Consider the following 14,722-nt stretch of genomic DNA (forward strand, 5'->3'; position numbering starts at 1 on the left):
AAGCACTTTGAATTGCGTTGTTGCTGAGATGTGCTATATACAAAGTAAATATAGCTGCCTTCAACTAGCTTGCCTTGCCTTTCCATTTCCCCTGTTTATAGACACTCTTTTGTAAGATATTTGTGCTGTAAATACATGTAAAGTTAAAATATGTGTTCTGCTGAAAGCTGTTGTATTCTTCTATGCCAAATATAACTCATTTGTACTGTATAGGCTACAACTACAAGTGACATTAAAGTAAAATAAGTGCACCATTTGTCCTTAATCAAAAGTCAATCAAAGTCTTTAGCTTAACAGATACTGTAGCTAAACTGGATAACTTGCTACATAACATGGCCTTCTTTGTGTCAAGCTGATGTGAATTTACACAATGTATAAACTGTACGATCTTTGTGGATGGGCCGCATCACATAAATAAAAAAATAAAATGAAAAAACATGATAAAAGCCTAAGTGGGTGTTCAAACTAATAACATACTTCTGTTAAAGGTCCCATGGCATGAAAATTTCACTTTATGAGGTTTTTTAATTCCCCCAGCCTGCCTATGGTCCCCCAGTGGCTAGAAATGGCGATAGGTGTAAACCGAGCCCTGGGTATCCTGCTCTGCCTTTGAGAAAATGAAAGCTCAGATGGGCAAATCTGGTTACCTCCCCTTTCTCTGCTTTGCCCGCCCAGAGAATTTGGCCTACCCATGAGAGAGAGACATCATGGCTTTCAAACGAGCAAAGTGACAGTTGGTCAAGGCCTCTTGTTGTCGGTCTCCCCTCTTGTTGCACATGCGCATGACATACGTCACGACCAAACGTTAGCGATTGGTTATGGCAGATCCAGAGTGGCTCTGGGTAGATCCAATAGACAAAACTTCAACAGAGTACCCGCCTTCAAGGAAGTTAACACTTGTCAATGGAGAGAGGCCAGACTCTCTGTACAAATGGAATGTACCAGAGTCTGGTAGGGCCAGGCTAGTAATTCTGCACCAAGGCTGAATTTCGGGAAATAGACTTCAGATAAAGTATTAGGGGACCACTAAGGTCTATATAAAAACATCCAAAGAGCACCATGTCATGGGACCTTTAAAAACAATGTGCCTTGATGTTGGTATTGCTTTAGGGTACTGAAATATGATCCAGGAAGTCTTGTTGGAGTAGGCGATTAATGCATTTAAAGGCTCAACAGTACAACAGTTCTGTTTACATTCAGTGTTTCTCACCTAAACAAAGCATCCACTAGATTAGTGGACTGAAACTATTAGCAGGACTATTTATAACATCACGCATGTACATGCACAAGACAAACAAAATGTTGACCCACTCATAAAAAAGACATCACTACAGCACTACTAGAGGTCAGAAACTCCCCAGGTAAACTTTGGGAACTGCACATCAGTATGTAATACTCACAGTCCCCTTAAAAACCGGCAAAACCACAATAAGTTGTATAACGGTAGTTTTGGTGCCTACACTTAACTGTCACTTTTTGATACCTAAACTGCACCCGTACATACCATCAGAAACATAGATATTGATAGCTCTGATAGCTTGATAAAACAAGGACAGATAAAGCATATGCTGTTTATAAAATGACACAGACGAAGTTGAAGATAATCAAAGTTAAATTAACCAAAATATAATTTAAGTAAAACAATTTAATTATAATAATACTTATCAAATACAATAAACAGATCAATCCCTGCACGGACTTCAACTGCAAACTGTCCAGAACATAGATTCCGACAGAACAATAAATAGCTCCTGATATTCCTGACATGATCTCTGTCCTCAGTGGGGAGGTCAGCTTCAGAGAATACAATGCTTTTGTTGTGAAAGCCTGGGAGAAAAGGCTGGAAGGGAAACAGCTGAGAATAACGCAGTTACACGTTACACAACTGTCAGTCAGTCACTACTGATTCACCTCAAAGGTATTGAAGTCGGTTGTGCTGCCAACACAAAGACACACTGGCCACGGTCAACCACAATAGCTTTTCCTCCTGGTTATAATACATTAGAAAACACATCATTTTCTCTCTGATCATAGCTCTCATCTTCTTTCAGCATATATATTCCATTATCCAAGTCTGATCTTTTCCAAACTAAATTGTTACATACTTCCTCGTAACAGCAATGATAGAAAACAAACATTCTGTTCTTTCCAACTCTCTGTGTGAATGCTAATTTTGTACGTCAACAGTCAAAGTCACAATGCAGCTATTGTGGCAGTGTCTTTATGTTTTTGTTGTCGGATGGATGAACCAGTATACAATAATAATGATACAATAACTAGAACTGCAAGCAGTTATGACGGGTTCCAAGCCTCCCACGCCAGTCGCCCCCGACGCCCGGGGGAACCGGAAGCGGAACCCGAAGCCGGGCGGCGGGGAGGCAAACGGCGCTAAACACCGAGAGGCGCGAGCCGCGACGTCTGCGGTACGTCGCCGGCGCAAACGTAGCGGTCGACGGTTCACCTCCAAGCGTGTACGGACCGCCTTTAAGAATGCTCTACAACAAACAAACTTCTTAACCCCCCTGACCGCGGGAGACAGCGGAGAAAAATGAGAGAGTGACCGAGAGGGTGGAGGGGGGAGGCAGGTGTGGTTGTTGAAGGAGCAGGGGAGGCGGTCAAGTTGTTGTAAATGGCGTCATAGGCGCCGATTTATGTTTTCCTCCGTGGGTGCTTCGTGGGAAATTAAGCATCGATGCCACCGACTTAACCGATCACGCTACGACAGGTGCTCCACTTAGCACCAATTGCAATGTTTAATTGCACGGTATGAATGGTGTTGATATTGGATTTAAAAAGTGAGAGAAAAGAGTTGCATTTGTCCACTGTGAAGGTTGTAGAAACTTTGTCAGGTGGGTTAAGAAGTTTGTTTATTGTAAAAAACCAAAGGAGCACGCAAAAATGAAAACAAAAACCTAACGGTAGGAGGCAAACATCAGTAAATATTAAGAAGTGTGAGCTGCAAGGTCTGTGGTATATTTCCATTGCAAATATCCCATTAAAATTGAGTAAAAGGGCCAAAACTGGTCTACGTTGATTATAGCGCCCCCTAATGGCCGATCTTCGCCAAATTTGGTACAGCGCCTCAGAGCCGTATGCCGAACGAGCACCACAAGTTTCGTGGTGATTGCTTTTACCGTGGCAGAGATATTGCATATGCAAATTTTCCCATTTAAATGCATTGAGTCATTGGCCAAAACAAATAAACGTTGCTTATAGCGCCCCCTAAAGGCCGATCTTCGCCAAATTTGGTACAGCGCCTCAGAGCCACATGCCGAACGAGCACCACAAGTTTCGTGGTGATTGCTTTTACCGTGGCAGAGATATTGCAATTGCAAATTTTCCCATTTAAATGCATTGAGTCATTGGCCAAAACAAATAAACGTTGCTTATAGCGCCCCCTGAAGGCCGATCTTCGCCAAATTTGGTAGAGAGCGTCGTAGTGGCATGTTGAACAAGGATCCCAAGTTCCTTGCTGATAACTTTTAATTTGGCCGAGATATGATATGATACGTGTGTGGTAGCTAGCTATGAAAATTTGTTTGGTCGTCAAATGCGCATACTTTAACGTAGCAAAATTCCTTGAGTAACTTTTGGTCAGGTCCATCTGGAGATGCTACCTACCAGGTTTCGAGCTGATCCGTCGCACGGCCTAGGATGAGTTCGAAAAAGTTGGTTTTGCGCATTGCGCGATTTTGCGAAAAAGATTTTAAGCAAAAATGGGCGTGGCCTATATCATGTGATGCAGCTTGATACAAGGAACACGTGGATGTATGGTTTTCTAATGTGCGATGTGTAATGTGGGAGATAAAGGCAAAAAAACATTATAGCGCCACCTAGTGGTCCACATGTGTAATTTTTGGTAGGTGTGGTCCATGACCCATTGTCTATCTACCCTGTAAATTTAAAGTTGTTCACATTAGTGTAAGTGGTGAATCTAGACTTGGGTCCCATAGGCCACGCCCACTTTGACCCCTCAGTACCCCACTCTAGACATGGCCTCAGAAGTGTCCCTAGATGGTGCCCATCAAATTTTGTAAAAATCAGATGAGCCGTTCATGAGATATAAACTTTTTGTACTTGTAGCGCCCCCTAGTGACCAATCTTCGTAAAACGCGTGGGGCACCTCCAGAGGGTCATGGCAAACAAGAATCTAAAGTTTGGCGTTGATAGCATTTATTTTGGCCGAGATATGGGAAAGTTGGTGTTTTCTATGGGAAAGTTGGTGTTTTCATAGTTAGCTACACAAATTTGTTCGTGCGTAATATGCGCAATTTTTGTCCTATCAAAATTCTTTTTATTAACTTTTTGTCAGGTTAGCGCCACCTAGTGGTGGAAGTGGGTGAATGTTTGTGCCTGAGGTCCTTGCGGCGTTTGGGACTAGTCCTGAAAACGGCAACCCCCCACCATGTACGGTTTAGGCTGTAGTCGGAGTTTTACGCGGAGAAGAATAATAATTATGATGATGATGATGAAAAATCAGTAGAAAAACAATAGGGTTCTACAGCCCTGCTGTACGAACGGCATAGCTTTGCTATTGCCGGTTCTTACAGACTCGGGCTTGGACCCCTAATAATAATAATAATAATAATAATACAAGATGAACATAGGCCATAAGGAGCAGTACCCTCCATGGAGAAGGTGGCTAAAAGATAAGATCAAGGCAACACAGAGGGAAGTCAGCCAGCCATCAGAGCTACAGAAAGGTGTGATTAGGAAAGTGATACCTAGGAAGTACACCAACGTGTCCATACCAGAGGCACTGGAGACTGCTAAACAAAGACTTGCAGCTCTGAAGAGCCAGGAGAATAAACAGGATGTTCTCCACTGAACCATCTAAAGTGTACTAAAGTGACAATCAGCCATCTTCTCTACATGGATGACATCAAGCTGCGATAAAAAATTGCGATAAAAGTTGCAATGTCTTGTCTGTACTTTTGTTGCCCTCGACCCTCGACCTGCGATTCCAGGTCAAAAAGTGACAAAGCTGCATTCCGAGTTATTAACAACTTCAGGAAACATTGCCTGCATAGTCCACCTTCCACCTTCACCTTCCCTCTCTCTGTCACTCTATCTCTCTCAAACACGGCCACCCACCCACACACACACGCAAAAACTCCAGAATTTATCAATGAGGAAGAAAGAGTAGATGTGCTTCGAGCCCCTTTTCAGAATTTTTGTAATATTGTATGTGGGGAAACCATAGTAAACAAAATATTATTCATAGCCGAGTATTTTTTTACATACTTTAAAATGTGTCTAGACGTAAATGTAACCAGTAACTATAGCTGCCAAATAAATAAAGTGGAGTTAATCAAGTCGTATCAATTCAAGTCAATTTTATTTATGTCAAATATCACAAATCCAAATTTGCCTCAAGGGGCTTTACAATCTGTACAGCAGGCAACACCCTCTGTCCTTAGACCCTCGATTCAGAAAAGGAAAAACTCTCCAAAAAACACCCTTTAACAGGGAAAAATAGAAACCTCAGGAGGATCAACTGAGTAGGGATCCCTCTCCCTTGACGGACAGACATGCAAAAGATGTGATGTGTAAAGAATAGAAGAATCTGAATTCAAATGGAGTAGAAGTATAATGTAGCATATACTAAAAATGATCAAGTAAAAAAATAAAGTACCTCAAAATTGCACTAAAGTCTACTAAATAACAGACAAAGGGTTAGCAGACACCAGGCCTTGAGCAGTTTAAGCTCCTTCTGCTCTGCTGGCCAACAGCTTGCCCAGTTCCTGTTACTGCGATACACCTGGATGTGGGTGGTAAGGATTACAGAGATGCTTTGAGACAGATAGCTAGGCTCAGGCTTTCTGGGATTCTATGATGCTGTGATGACCCCCTATCTGAGAGTGCAGTTTTTTATAAACTCTTTAAATCCTGGGGAGAGTCAATAAGCCAGCTTGTTTTCAGCAAAGGCCTGTCTAACATTTACACAGTTGCATTCAGTGTCTGAAATCTATCAGTGAAAATAAAGTCACTGCCAAGAATAAGTACCACAGCCATACAGTATATGTTTAGTAGTGTTCCAGCTTGTTTTAGCCTGCATTTTGTGCACTTGATACTGTTCCTATTTGAATCTGCACACATGTTGATGATAAGCTTCCAGTTTCTTTTACCAGTGACACCTGTTTTTTTTCCTATTCTTATTCAACTATTTCTCAGAGGAATCTTTGTCTATTTCTCCCATTTTAATTTCCAGTCTAGTTGAACCATTGTACAGCGTTTTGTTCACCATGTACGAAACATGACTAACATGAATTAACTTTGTTAAGCCTGTCATGCAAAAGAATAGTTCAGTGTACATGTGCAGTTAATTTTAGCACTGGATAAATGCCAGGTTGCTGTTGGTGATAAAGTTGAGGCTAGTCAGGTTTGACAAAGAGATTTCCTGTTAAGAGATCAGACAAAGAGGGCTAAACTGTCACTATGACGTAAAAGGTATGACAAAGAAACCTGATAAGTGCCTAGTGTAAATGGAATTCACATTTATAGTCAGAGAAATTATAATGAACAGGAACTATCTTACTATAATTCCTGTCTTCATTGACTCTTGGCACAGAACTGGCATTTTTACCCAACACTTACAGTAAATGCTACGAATGAGTGTCCATGTGTGTGTGTGTGTGTGTGTGTGTGTGTGTGTAGTGTCTCAAAGTAAGTTGGAAATGTCTGGCAAACAAGAAAACAGAGTTGTTTATATCTTAAGTGAACCCACAGCACAGTGGATAAGGCTAAAAACACCACCTGATAAACATGGCTCTGAATTACCTGATGAGCTTAAAGTCTTACATGCAAATGCCTGTTTGTGTGTGTGTGTGTGTGTGTGTGTGTGTGTGTGTGTGTGTGTGTGTGTGTGTGTGTGTGTGTGTGTGTGTGTGTGTGTGTGTGTGTGTTGATGCACTTAACGTAACCATATGTGCGGGCTGAAGGAGAGAGAGGGAAGAAACCCCCCAATCCGTCTTATCTTTTCAGCTCCTTACGATCACAAGCCTTGGTAGATAGTCAGTACACTCAACAGGTTGCAGGTGTCGGCTGTGTCCCTGCACTGTTTGACTACAACATTCTGAGGAGAGAGCATACAAATAATTGAAGAAATTTAAGTCAACTGGCACGTGGAAGATGGACTGCCAACAAAAGGACATTGTTGAAGGATCCTAGAAGACCTTGTCTAACCAAATACACACATCCTTACCGATGGATATATACTTTGGCTTTCACTTTTTCTCCTGACCAATTTTTCTTCAGAGAAAGAGATCTTTCAAGGTTTTCTTGAATCACATTTGAATGCAATAATGGGCTCCTCTCCATCCAAAGGAAAAGTATTTTCAAAGCCAGAACCTCCTGGACCTCAAAAGGCTCCACAGCCTGTGGCACCACAACACAGTGTTGATTCTAGACCTGAAGAGGAGAAGAGCAAATGTTTCGAGACCGACGAGAAAGAAAATGAACTTCCTCTACCCACTGAAGAAGAACATCCTACGGAAGAGACTATGTGGTCTCAATTGGCCCCTGATACAGGTGCCCAAAACACAGATGACGTTAAAGAAACAGAGGTAAATGTGATGCCCCAAGAAAACGTCGATGAGGTTATACAAACAGATAAGATTAAAAAGATTGAGAAAAGAAAGAAAAATAAAGGCAAGGGAAGGTCCAACAAAAAGCAAAGAAAAGCCTCTATTTTACAGACAAAGGTAGACTTCCCACCACACATGGTGAGGGCTCACCAGGCAGCCTATGCCTTTCTGAACCCGAACATCTCCAAATATGAGACCCTTTTGGGCCTGCTGGACCAGGCCGCCCAGACACAGCTGTCCCTCCAGCCCACAATGTCTGCTTTGGTGTTTCGCTTCGAGGAAATCAACCAGGCCCTAGAGGAGATGGCTGAGGAGGGGGAGCACATGTTGAAGGAGCATGAGGACTACATGGCCTTGCCTTCTGGAATGATAGGCCCAGCTGTTATGCCAGCTAAACCTAGGACTGACACTTCCAACCCACCTTATCCACCTCCAGATCTGTTACAGCAACTGCTCCAGCATTCAACAGAGAAAATGAGGCATGTGGGGGGCTCGGTCCAGGCACTGAGTGACACCACGCTTAAGGAGGCAGTGGAGTACTTTTCTTCCCTCTCTAAACTACTGGTTGAGAAGCTGCAGGCCAAGAAGGCAGCAGAGCAGAGGATGGCTCAAGTGCTGTCACGGGTGGAGGAGGCCGCCATATGGAAGTCTAACCCAGAGGACTTGGCACTGCACAGTGAAGACAGCGGTTTCGGGGGTGAAAATGAGAGTCTGACAGGGTCTGAGAGGCACCGCCGCCACCGTGGGAGTGCTAGCTCTGGAAGTTGTGGATCTGGAATCAACATTCGTGGTGCATTAGATACTCTGGCCAGCAATGTACCCAACCTGGTAGGCTATAATGAAGATGAAAAAGAGGATGATGATGATGATGATGATGAAGAGTATGAGGATGATGAAGGTGATAGGCCTGAAAGAAAGAGGTCAAACTCTGCCCCACCAGATCCCAGTCAAGCTTTTCTTTTCATGTGTGCAAATTACATGCAGGATTGGCAGCCTACGGTCAAACGACCCATGACTGCTGTCACTGCAACCAAACCTGAACACTCTTCATCCACCAGGTGTGTAAACATTATAATAGACCTACAAAAGGGCCAGAGGAACTTGGATCAACAAATGAGAAAGATGTCTGAAATCCAAGGAAAGAAAGAGTTAGCAGGGCCTCATTATAACCTGTATAGAGCTGGACTAAGGAGGCATTCAGTAAGTGGATCAGCAGGTGCACAAAAAGGCCCCTTCAGAACAAATCAATCACCTGATTCCTTACCAATGTTGGCACCCCAACCACCCAAGCACCACTCTGTCAGAAGGCTGATAAATACATTTAGCCAAGGGGTTGATGGTCGACCAGGGCAGAGCCTTGATAATATTCCACCTCATATCAGGAGGCCCAGGAAAAGTAATGAGGGGGGAATAGTCATCAATGGCAACAATAACAACTGTTGGCCTGAGGGCAGGGATGACCTGGATGTAGACAACCTACCACCTCCACCCCCAGAGGTTCTGATGGACAATTCCTTCCAGAGTATTGAGGACATACCAGGAAATAAAGAAGGGTCACAGGAAGATTCAGTTGTGAGTCTCCCAATAATAAACCAAAAGAATGGAGTCTCCCAGCGCCTTAAGGCATCGGTGCACAATGTGGAAGTGCTGCCAAACCGGACCAGCGTAAGGCCGAGCTCGATCAGTATCTTGTCTGCCCGTCCTGTCAGGCAAGATGCTGTTATGGGGACACAAGATGCAGAGCAGCAAACAGACACTGATCTGGATCCAGAAATGGAGAAGGTTACCTTGCTCTACCAACAGGCACGTAAGATGATTCACCTGCGCAATGCAGGAGAATCTCCTGACAAGACAGATGATACAGAATTAAGCAGCAGAGGGCCACCCCTTCAAGCCAGAATGGGCCAGAGATTTGGAGGCAATGAATTATATGAGGGTGAAATGTCCTCTTACAGCCTGCCGGTGACAGCACCGCCTGTCTCTAGAGTCCGCTTACCACCATCTTGTCCTTCTGTGTGCCACAAATTTCCAAGCCCTCCTGCGTTCCGACCTCAGTCCACGTCTAGACCCTCATCTCGCCCAAGTTCTCCAAGAAAGGTAACACGTGCCACAGATAACTGCACTGAAGAGATCATTCCATCTGTGTCCTTTCACGATGCCCGCTCAGTCTTCTGTGGAAAGGACTCTCAGACCTGCATAGCCACTGGTAGTTCTGTACTTCCCAAATTATGGGGAGATGCCTCCCGGGGCAGACTCCACATGAGAGGGATAGACAACTCTACCCGCCGCACCCAATCAGAACAGAGGCCTAGTGTGACTTCCTATTCTGAGTTTTCCAAAGATGGCTGTTCAGCCTCTACCCAGGCCAAGGGGAACCAGCCTGTAAACACAAAATATAGGTAAGTAATATCACAAAATTGAGACTAACCTTGTTGATCTTTGCAGCTGATATGATGAGCTAATAAAATAAAGGACTTGACTGGGTACTTACCAATACCATAATTAAAAATGGACTCGTCAAGTCTTTATTTGAGGTTTCAGGCAGCTGAAAACTATTAAAAGCTGATGTACATTATTTCATATATTCTTTTAAAACATGACTATTCCATAGGCTTCCACGTAGCTAAAGGTCTGTTACTCTATAAAACATTAACAGAATTTGAAACAAAGTAAGGGTTAGATCATATTAGGGTATTATAAGTGTAACTAAAGCACTCAATTAGGTTAGTTTGAACTTTGTTTGTTGTTTACATTGAGTCAGGAGCCATATGTGTGGATTCAAGAGTCAAGAGCCATCTGTGAGGATTCAATCAACTTCCTTTCTTACTGTTTAAGCCAATGACATCAGCATGTCTGATCATTTGCATTCCCAGCAGACACAAAACAGATCTGGTACCACACAACTGGTTCAACTTATATGTGCTACACCAGATGTCCTTTTTTGGGGTGCGGACGGCTTTCTTTATTAGATAGTAGAAAAGACAGAGAGGTAATGGGGGAGAGAGACGGGACAACGCTAAGCAAAGGGCCGCAGGTCGGACTTGAACCAGGGCCGCTGCAAATGACTCAGCCCACATGAGGCGCACACTCCACTGGGCGAGCCAGAGGCAGCCCCCAGATGGCCTTCTTTATTCATAAAATAGTGCTCAAATGTTTCGATAACCTACATTATAACTTGTTGTTGTGAGACAAGGCATTTTGTCATAGTAATTGTATCATAAATCATTTGTTGACTGCATATTTGAAATATCATTTGATCAAGCCTGAATCATACCTTCAACTTATGTTGTAAGAAAATAAAACTGTATAAAGAGCATTAGACAATATGTACATACATATTGTAACAATACTCTGTTGCCAACAAAGAATTATCTTTAGTACAAAAAGGACTTTGATGTAGCATTTCTGCCCTTTCACATGATCTGAAACTGAAAGCATTCAGCAGTTCCTTAAGGCAAAATGACGAACTGAGTCTTCTGAACATGTAGAAAGACGACAAGAACCAGAGACAAAATTGAACTGTCAATTTCCAATTTGTTATATGTAATACATTTTTTTGAAATGATTAATTAGGTGAAAGGTGGCTTCGTACAAACAGGTGTAGCAACAACAAAAGACAGGATGAGACATATCCTCTGCAGTTGAAGGGAGAATAGGGTAGGGATTTTTGATGGAAACAGCTAATGTACATCCACACAAAAAAAAAAAAAAAAAAAAGTAGAGTTTTTACACTCCAGAAACTACTGGTCAGCAGCACATGCAAACCAAACATCAGGCTGCAGAAGAGGGGTAACCCCAAAACCATTTCAAGATGGGGTAGAGGCATGGCTGGATTACCCAGTGTTCAAAACTGGCACCTGCCCCTAAATCCCTGGGACTCCAAAGTCCCATGTTTACTCTGTCAATTAGCTGCACACAGTGTTAGTAATTGCAATTGTTATCACTAAGGTACACTATCAACTAAGGTATTATAACTTAAACTGATAGTACAGTTACATAGTAATGCACTTCCATGAAGCTGGAGCAGGAACATGTGAGAGACAAATTTAAAAGAGAATTGTCAAAATCAATCCAGAAAAGACAAAGATATCACAACTTTTAGTCCATAGTATGGGTCAAGCTCCAAAAACAATGGATCCTACACTTCATTAAGCACTGCCTGGCCCAGCCCTGCATAGCAGAGATAGTTCAGGAGTCTGCTATATCTTATCATTTTAAAATCTATGATTTACATCTTTGTAGCTCTTTCTTCTGAAGAGATTAACAGTAGACATTTAGTCACTCTGCTTCTATCACAACGTGTTTGGACACCTGCAGTAAGCATTTCTTCAAACAGTTTATCTCTAATTTAATCTATAGTCACAGTGCCCAGTTATGTGTTACTAGCTCACCTCCTCCCTCTGGAGTAACCACTTGGCCTAATTCAGATTGGATTAGCCCTCCCACCCCACTCTCCATCTATGCGATCAATTGAGCTCCTAGGAGCTCCACATAATCCACTCATGCACTAAAACTCCTTTGCCCCTCCTTTCTTGCTCTCCTATAGGCCGGGCAGCCCTCTGATAAAAGGAGACGATGCCCAGTTGGATCCAAGTGCTGCTGTGACAACAGCCTAGAGCCCAGTTGTGATTGGGCTGCGTTGCTAAAGTAAAATACAAGGTGGAAAGGGAATGAAGAACAGGATTATGGATTAGCAGGATTCTGAGGTCTAGAACCTTTCTCTTTTCTTTTCTTTTTTTCTTGTCTTTCCTTTCATGGTGAAAGAGGTTTGTTCTGAGAGTGGGTGATACATTTATAATATTAATTCAAGTGGTTGAAGGACCTGAACATTTCTCTTAGATTGACTTCTGAAAGGTCTGTCAGAATTTGTCTATATCAGTTTTTAGAAGATCATATGTAATCTTAATATACTGTACACGTTGACTATAATCTACCTTGAATTTGTTTGACGTTAAAGATAAATGTACACATTTTGTTATGGTAGCCATTGGCATCCCCAAATGTCCTTTCAGATCACTGTTGAACCTCAGAGCTGAAAGGAAAATGTGGGATTTGGGGATGCTTTTAGCTGCTATAACAAAATCAAAGAGTACCCCTCTAATTTATATAATAATCTGACTCAAGTGTTTTTGTATGTATTCTATTTTGTGTTTGGATGGTTTGTACTAGTTCAATCAATTCACAGTCCATCAGTGTCAACCATGTTTTGTACCTCGACTGTGTCCCAAAAAAAAATAAAAGCAAAAAAAACTTTGGTGTGATTTGTGATCCTTGCCTGACATTCCTGTCTCACATCAAGGCTATAACCAAGACAGCATTTTTCAATCTCAGTGACATCGCAAAAATTCGACCAATCTTATCATTTCATGATGCTCAAACTGTAATCCATGCATTTGTGTCCTCCCGACTTGATTACTGCAATGTCCCTTTTTCTGGCCTTCCAAATTGTGCCACTAGAGGCCTTCAACTTGCTCAGAACACTGCAGCCAGAATCCTGACAAAAACTAGAAAATATGATCACATAACACCCGTTCAATCACATCAAACATTTAAGAAATGTATCAAAGAATGGGAAACTTTTTTTAGAAGTCACACACATCAGTCAATTCTGGCATATGGAAGCACTGCTAATGAATGTTTTAGCTTTTATATGTGAATCTATTGTGTAGTTTTATTTACTACGAGTATTGGTTATACCTGAATAGGTATAACCATAGGCTTTGGTTATACTTTTTCACAGTGTCACTCAAAATACATGCCTTTTGTAATCCCCTTTTTTATGATCCTTCTGGAACTTCTTACTTTAATGTATCCATACTTAATGTTAATGTCTTTTGTCCTAAAAGATTAATCAAACTTTTAACATAAGGAACTTGAGCTCTCCCTTCGATCCAATCTCTCTATTTATCCTTACTCACTCAATCCATCCTTCTATACTGTCCTTTCTTTTCTCCTCACTTCAAAGGACCAAACATGCTTCCTGTTCACTTTTGCAAAGATACACTTAATGTTCTTCCTTGGAGACTTTATCCAGTATTTCCTTGTGAATGTGATAGACTGCTACTTGGTTAAGGCCACCTTAAATATTTAGTTTGTCAAATCGCATTTTCCCCCTTCGGAAATATGTGAGGTGCTGGTGACTATTCCGCTCGCCAACCAACGTTTGTAATAGTAACAACGTTACCTAGCTTGCAAGAGTATATTGTTGTTGACTCAGTCAACGTTATATTTACAAAAACAGAAAAAAGGATTATCCTGGGCTAAATTACTGAATTGCCTTCTAACAAACCAACACATTTCCTTTCTTTCTTTTCATCCCCTCTCTAAAGATAGACACTGAGTTTAACTGCTACAATTTTTCAAGTGTGGAACATGGCCGCATCCACAGTCCATTGTTGGTCCATAGACTGCAAACATTACTAGAGTAAAGTATGCAGACTGCCTGTGTCTGCTTTTTTGGGGGAATTAATCAGAGCAAAATCAGCTGCTTAATTAGTCAGAATCTGACAGCTGGCAAAACAGTAGCATATTAAGCATGATTATTTATTGCACTATAAATTATATATATTACAGTCAGTTAGTATAGTACTAACTGGCAATAAAGTTGTTGGGTCTTTGTAAATCATAGAGTGTGGTAAAGGGTTAGGGGGGTTAGGGTTAGGGGGTTAACTTCTGTTGTAATTTGACACTATAAACAAAATTGAATTGAATTAAAGAAAATATATCTTACAGCCTAAAGCTACCATGTATCATTATGATGACATGTAGAAATTTGCCTCCATTCCAGGCTTTGAAGTGGCTCATTACATGGTTCTGTTAACAAAAGATTTAGTGGGATATTTGAGTTCAATTAGGTGGAAAATTAAAGACAAGCACATAACCCCACATCATATAGTATATTAACATTGATGGGGATTCAATAGCTTGGATTGAGTTGAACATTTTTATGGATCTTAGTGTAGCAATGCTGCCATCTATTGTCCTGAATTGTTAAAGTATCTTCTATTTAACTTCGGGTCACATTGACCCGTTTTAAATTTTTGTTTTATATCAGAAAATATGGGACGTAGAAATAAGTGCTGAAAATGTGTAGAAGAAAAATTTAAATTTAAAACGTTGGAAAAAGCAAAAACAAA

General features: G+C 41.6%; 1 protein-coding gene across 1 annotated transcript; it reads left to right on the forward strand.

The window, feature by feature from the left end:
* Positions 1–6,980: 6,980 nt before the first annotated feature.
* Positions 6,981–12,830, forward strand: LOC116053513. Its single transcript, XM_031304591.2, has 2 exons — positions 6,981–9,985; positions 12,133–12,830. Exons 1-2 carry the CDS (start codon positions 7,305–7,307, stop codon positions 12,200–12,202), a joined length of 2,751 nt encoding a protein of 916 aa, XP_031160451.1. The 5' UTR covers positions 6,981–7,304; the 3' UTR covers positions 12,203–12,830.
* Positions 12,831–14,722: the final 1,892 nt, after the last annotated feature.

This window comes from Sander lucioperca, chromosome 19, assembly GCF_008315115.2.
Source record: "Sander lucioperca isolate FBNREF2018 chromosome 19, SLUC_FBN_1.2, whole genome shotgun sequence".
Taxonomy (NCBI): domain Eukaryota; kingdom Metazoa; phylum Chordata; class Actinopteri; order Perciformes; family Percidae; genus Sander; species Sander lucioperca.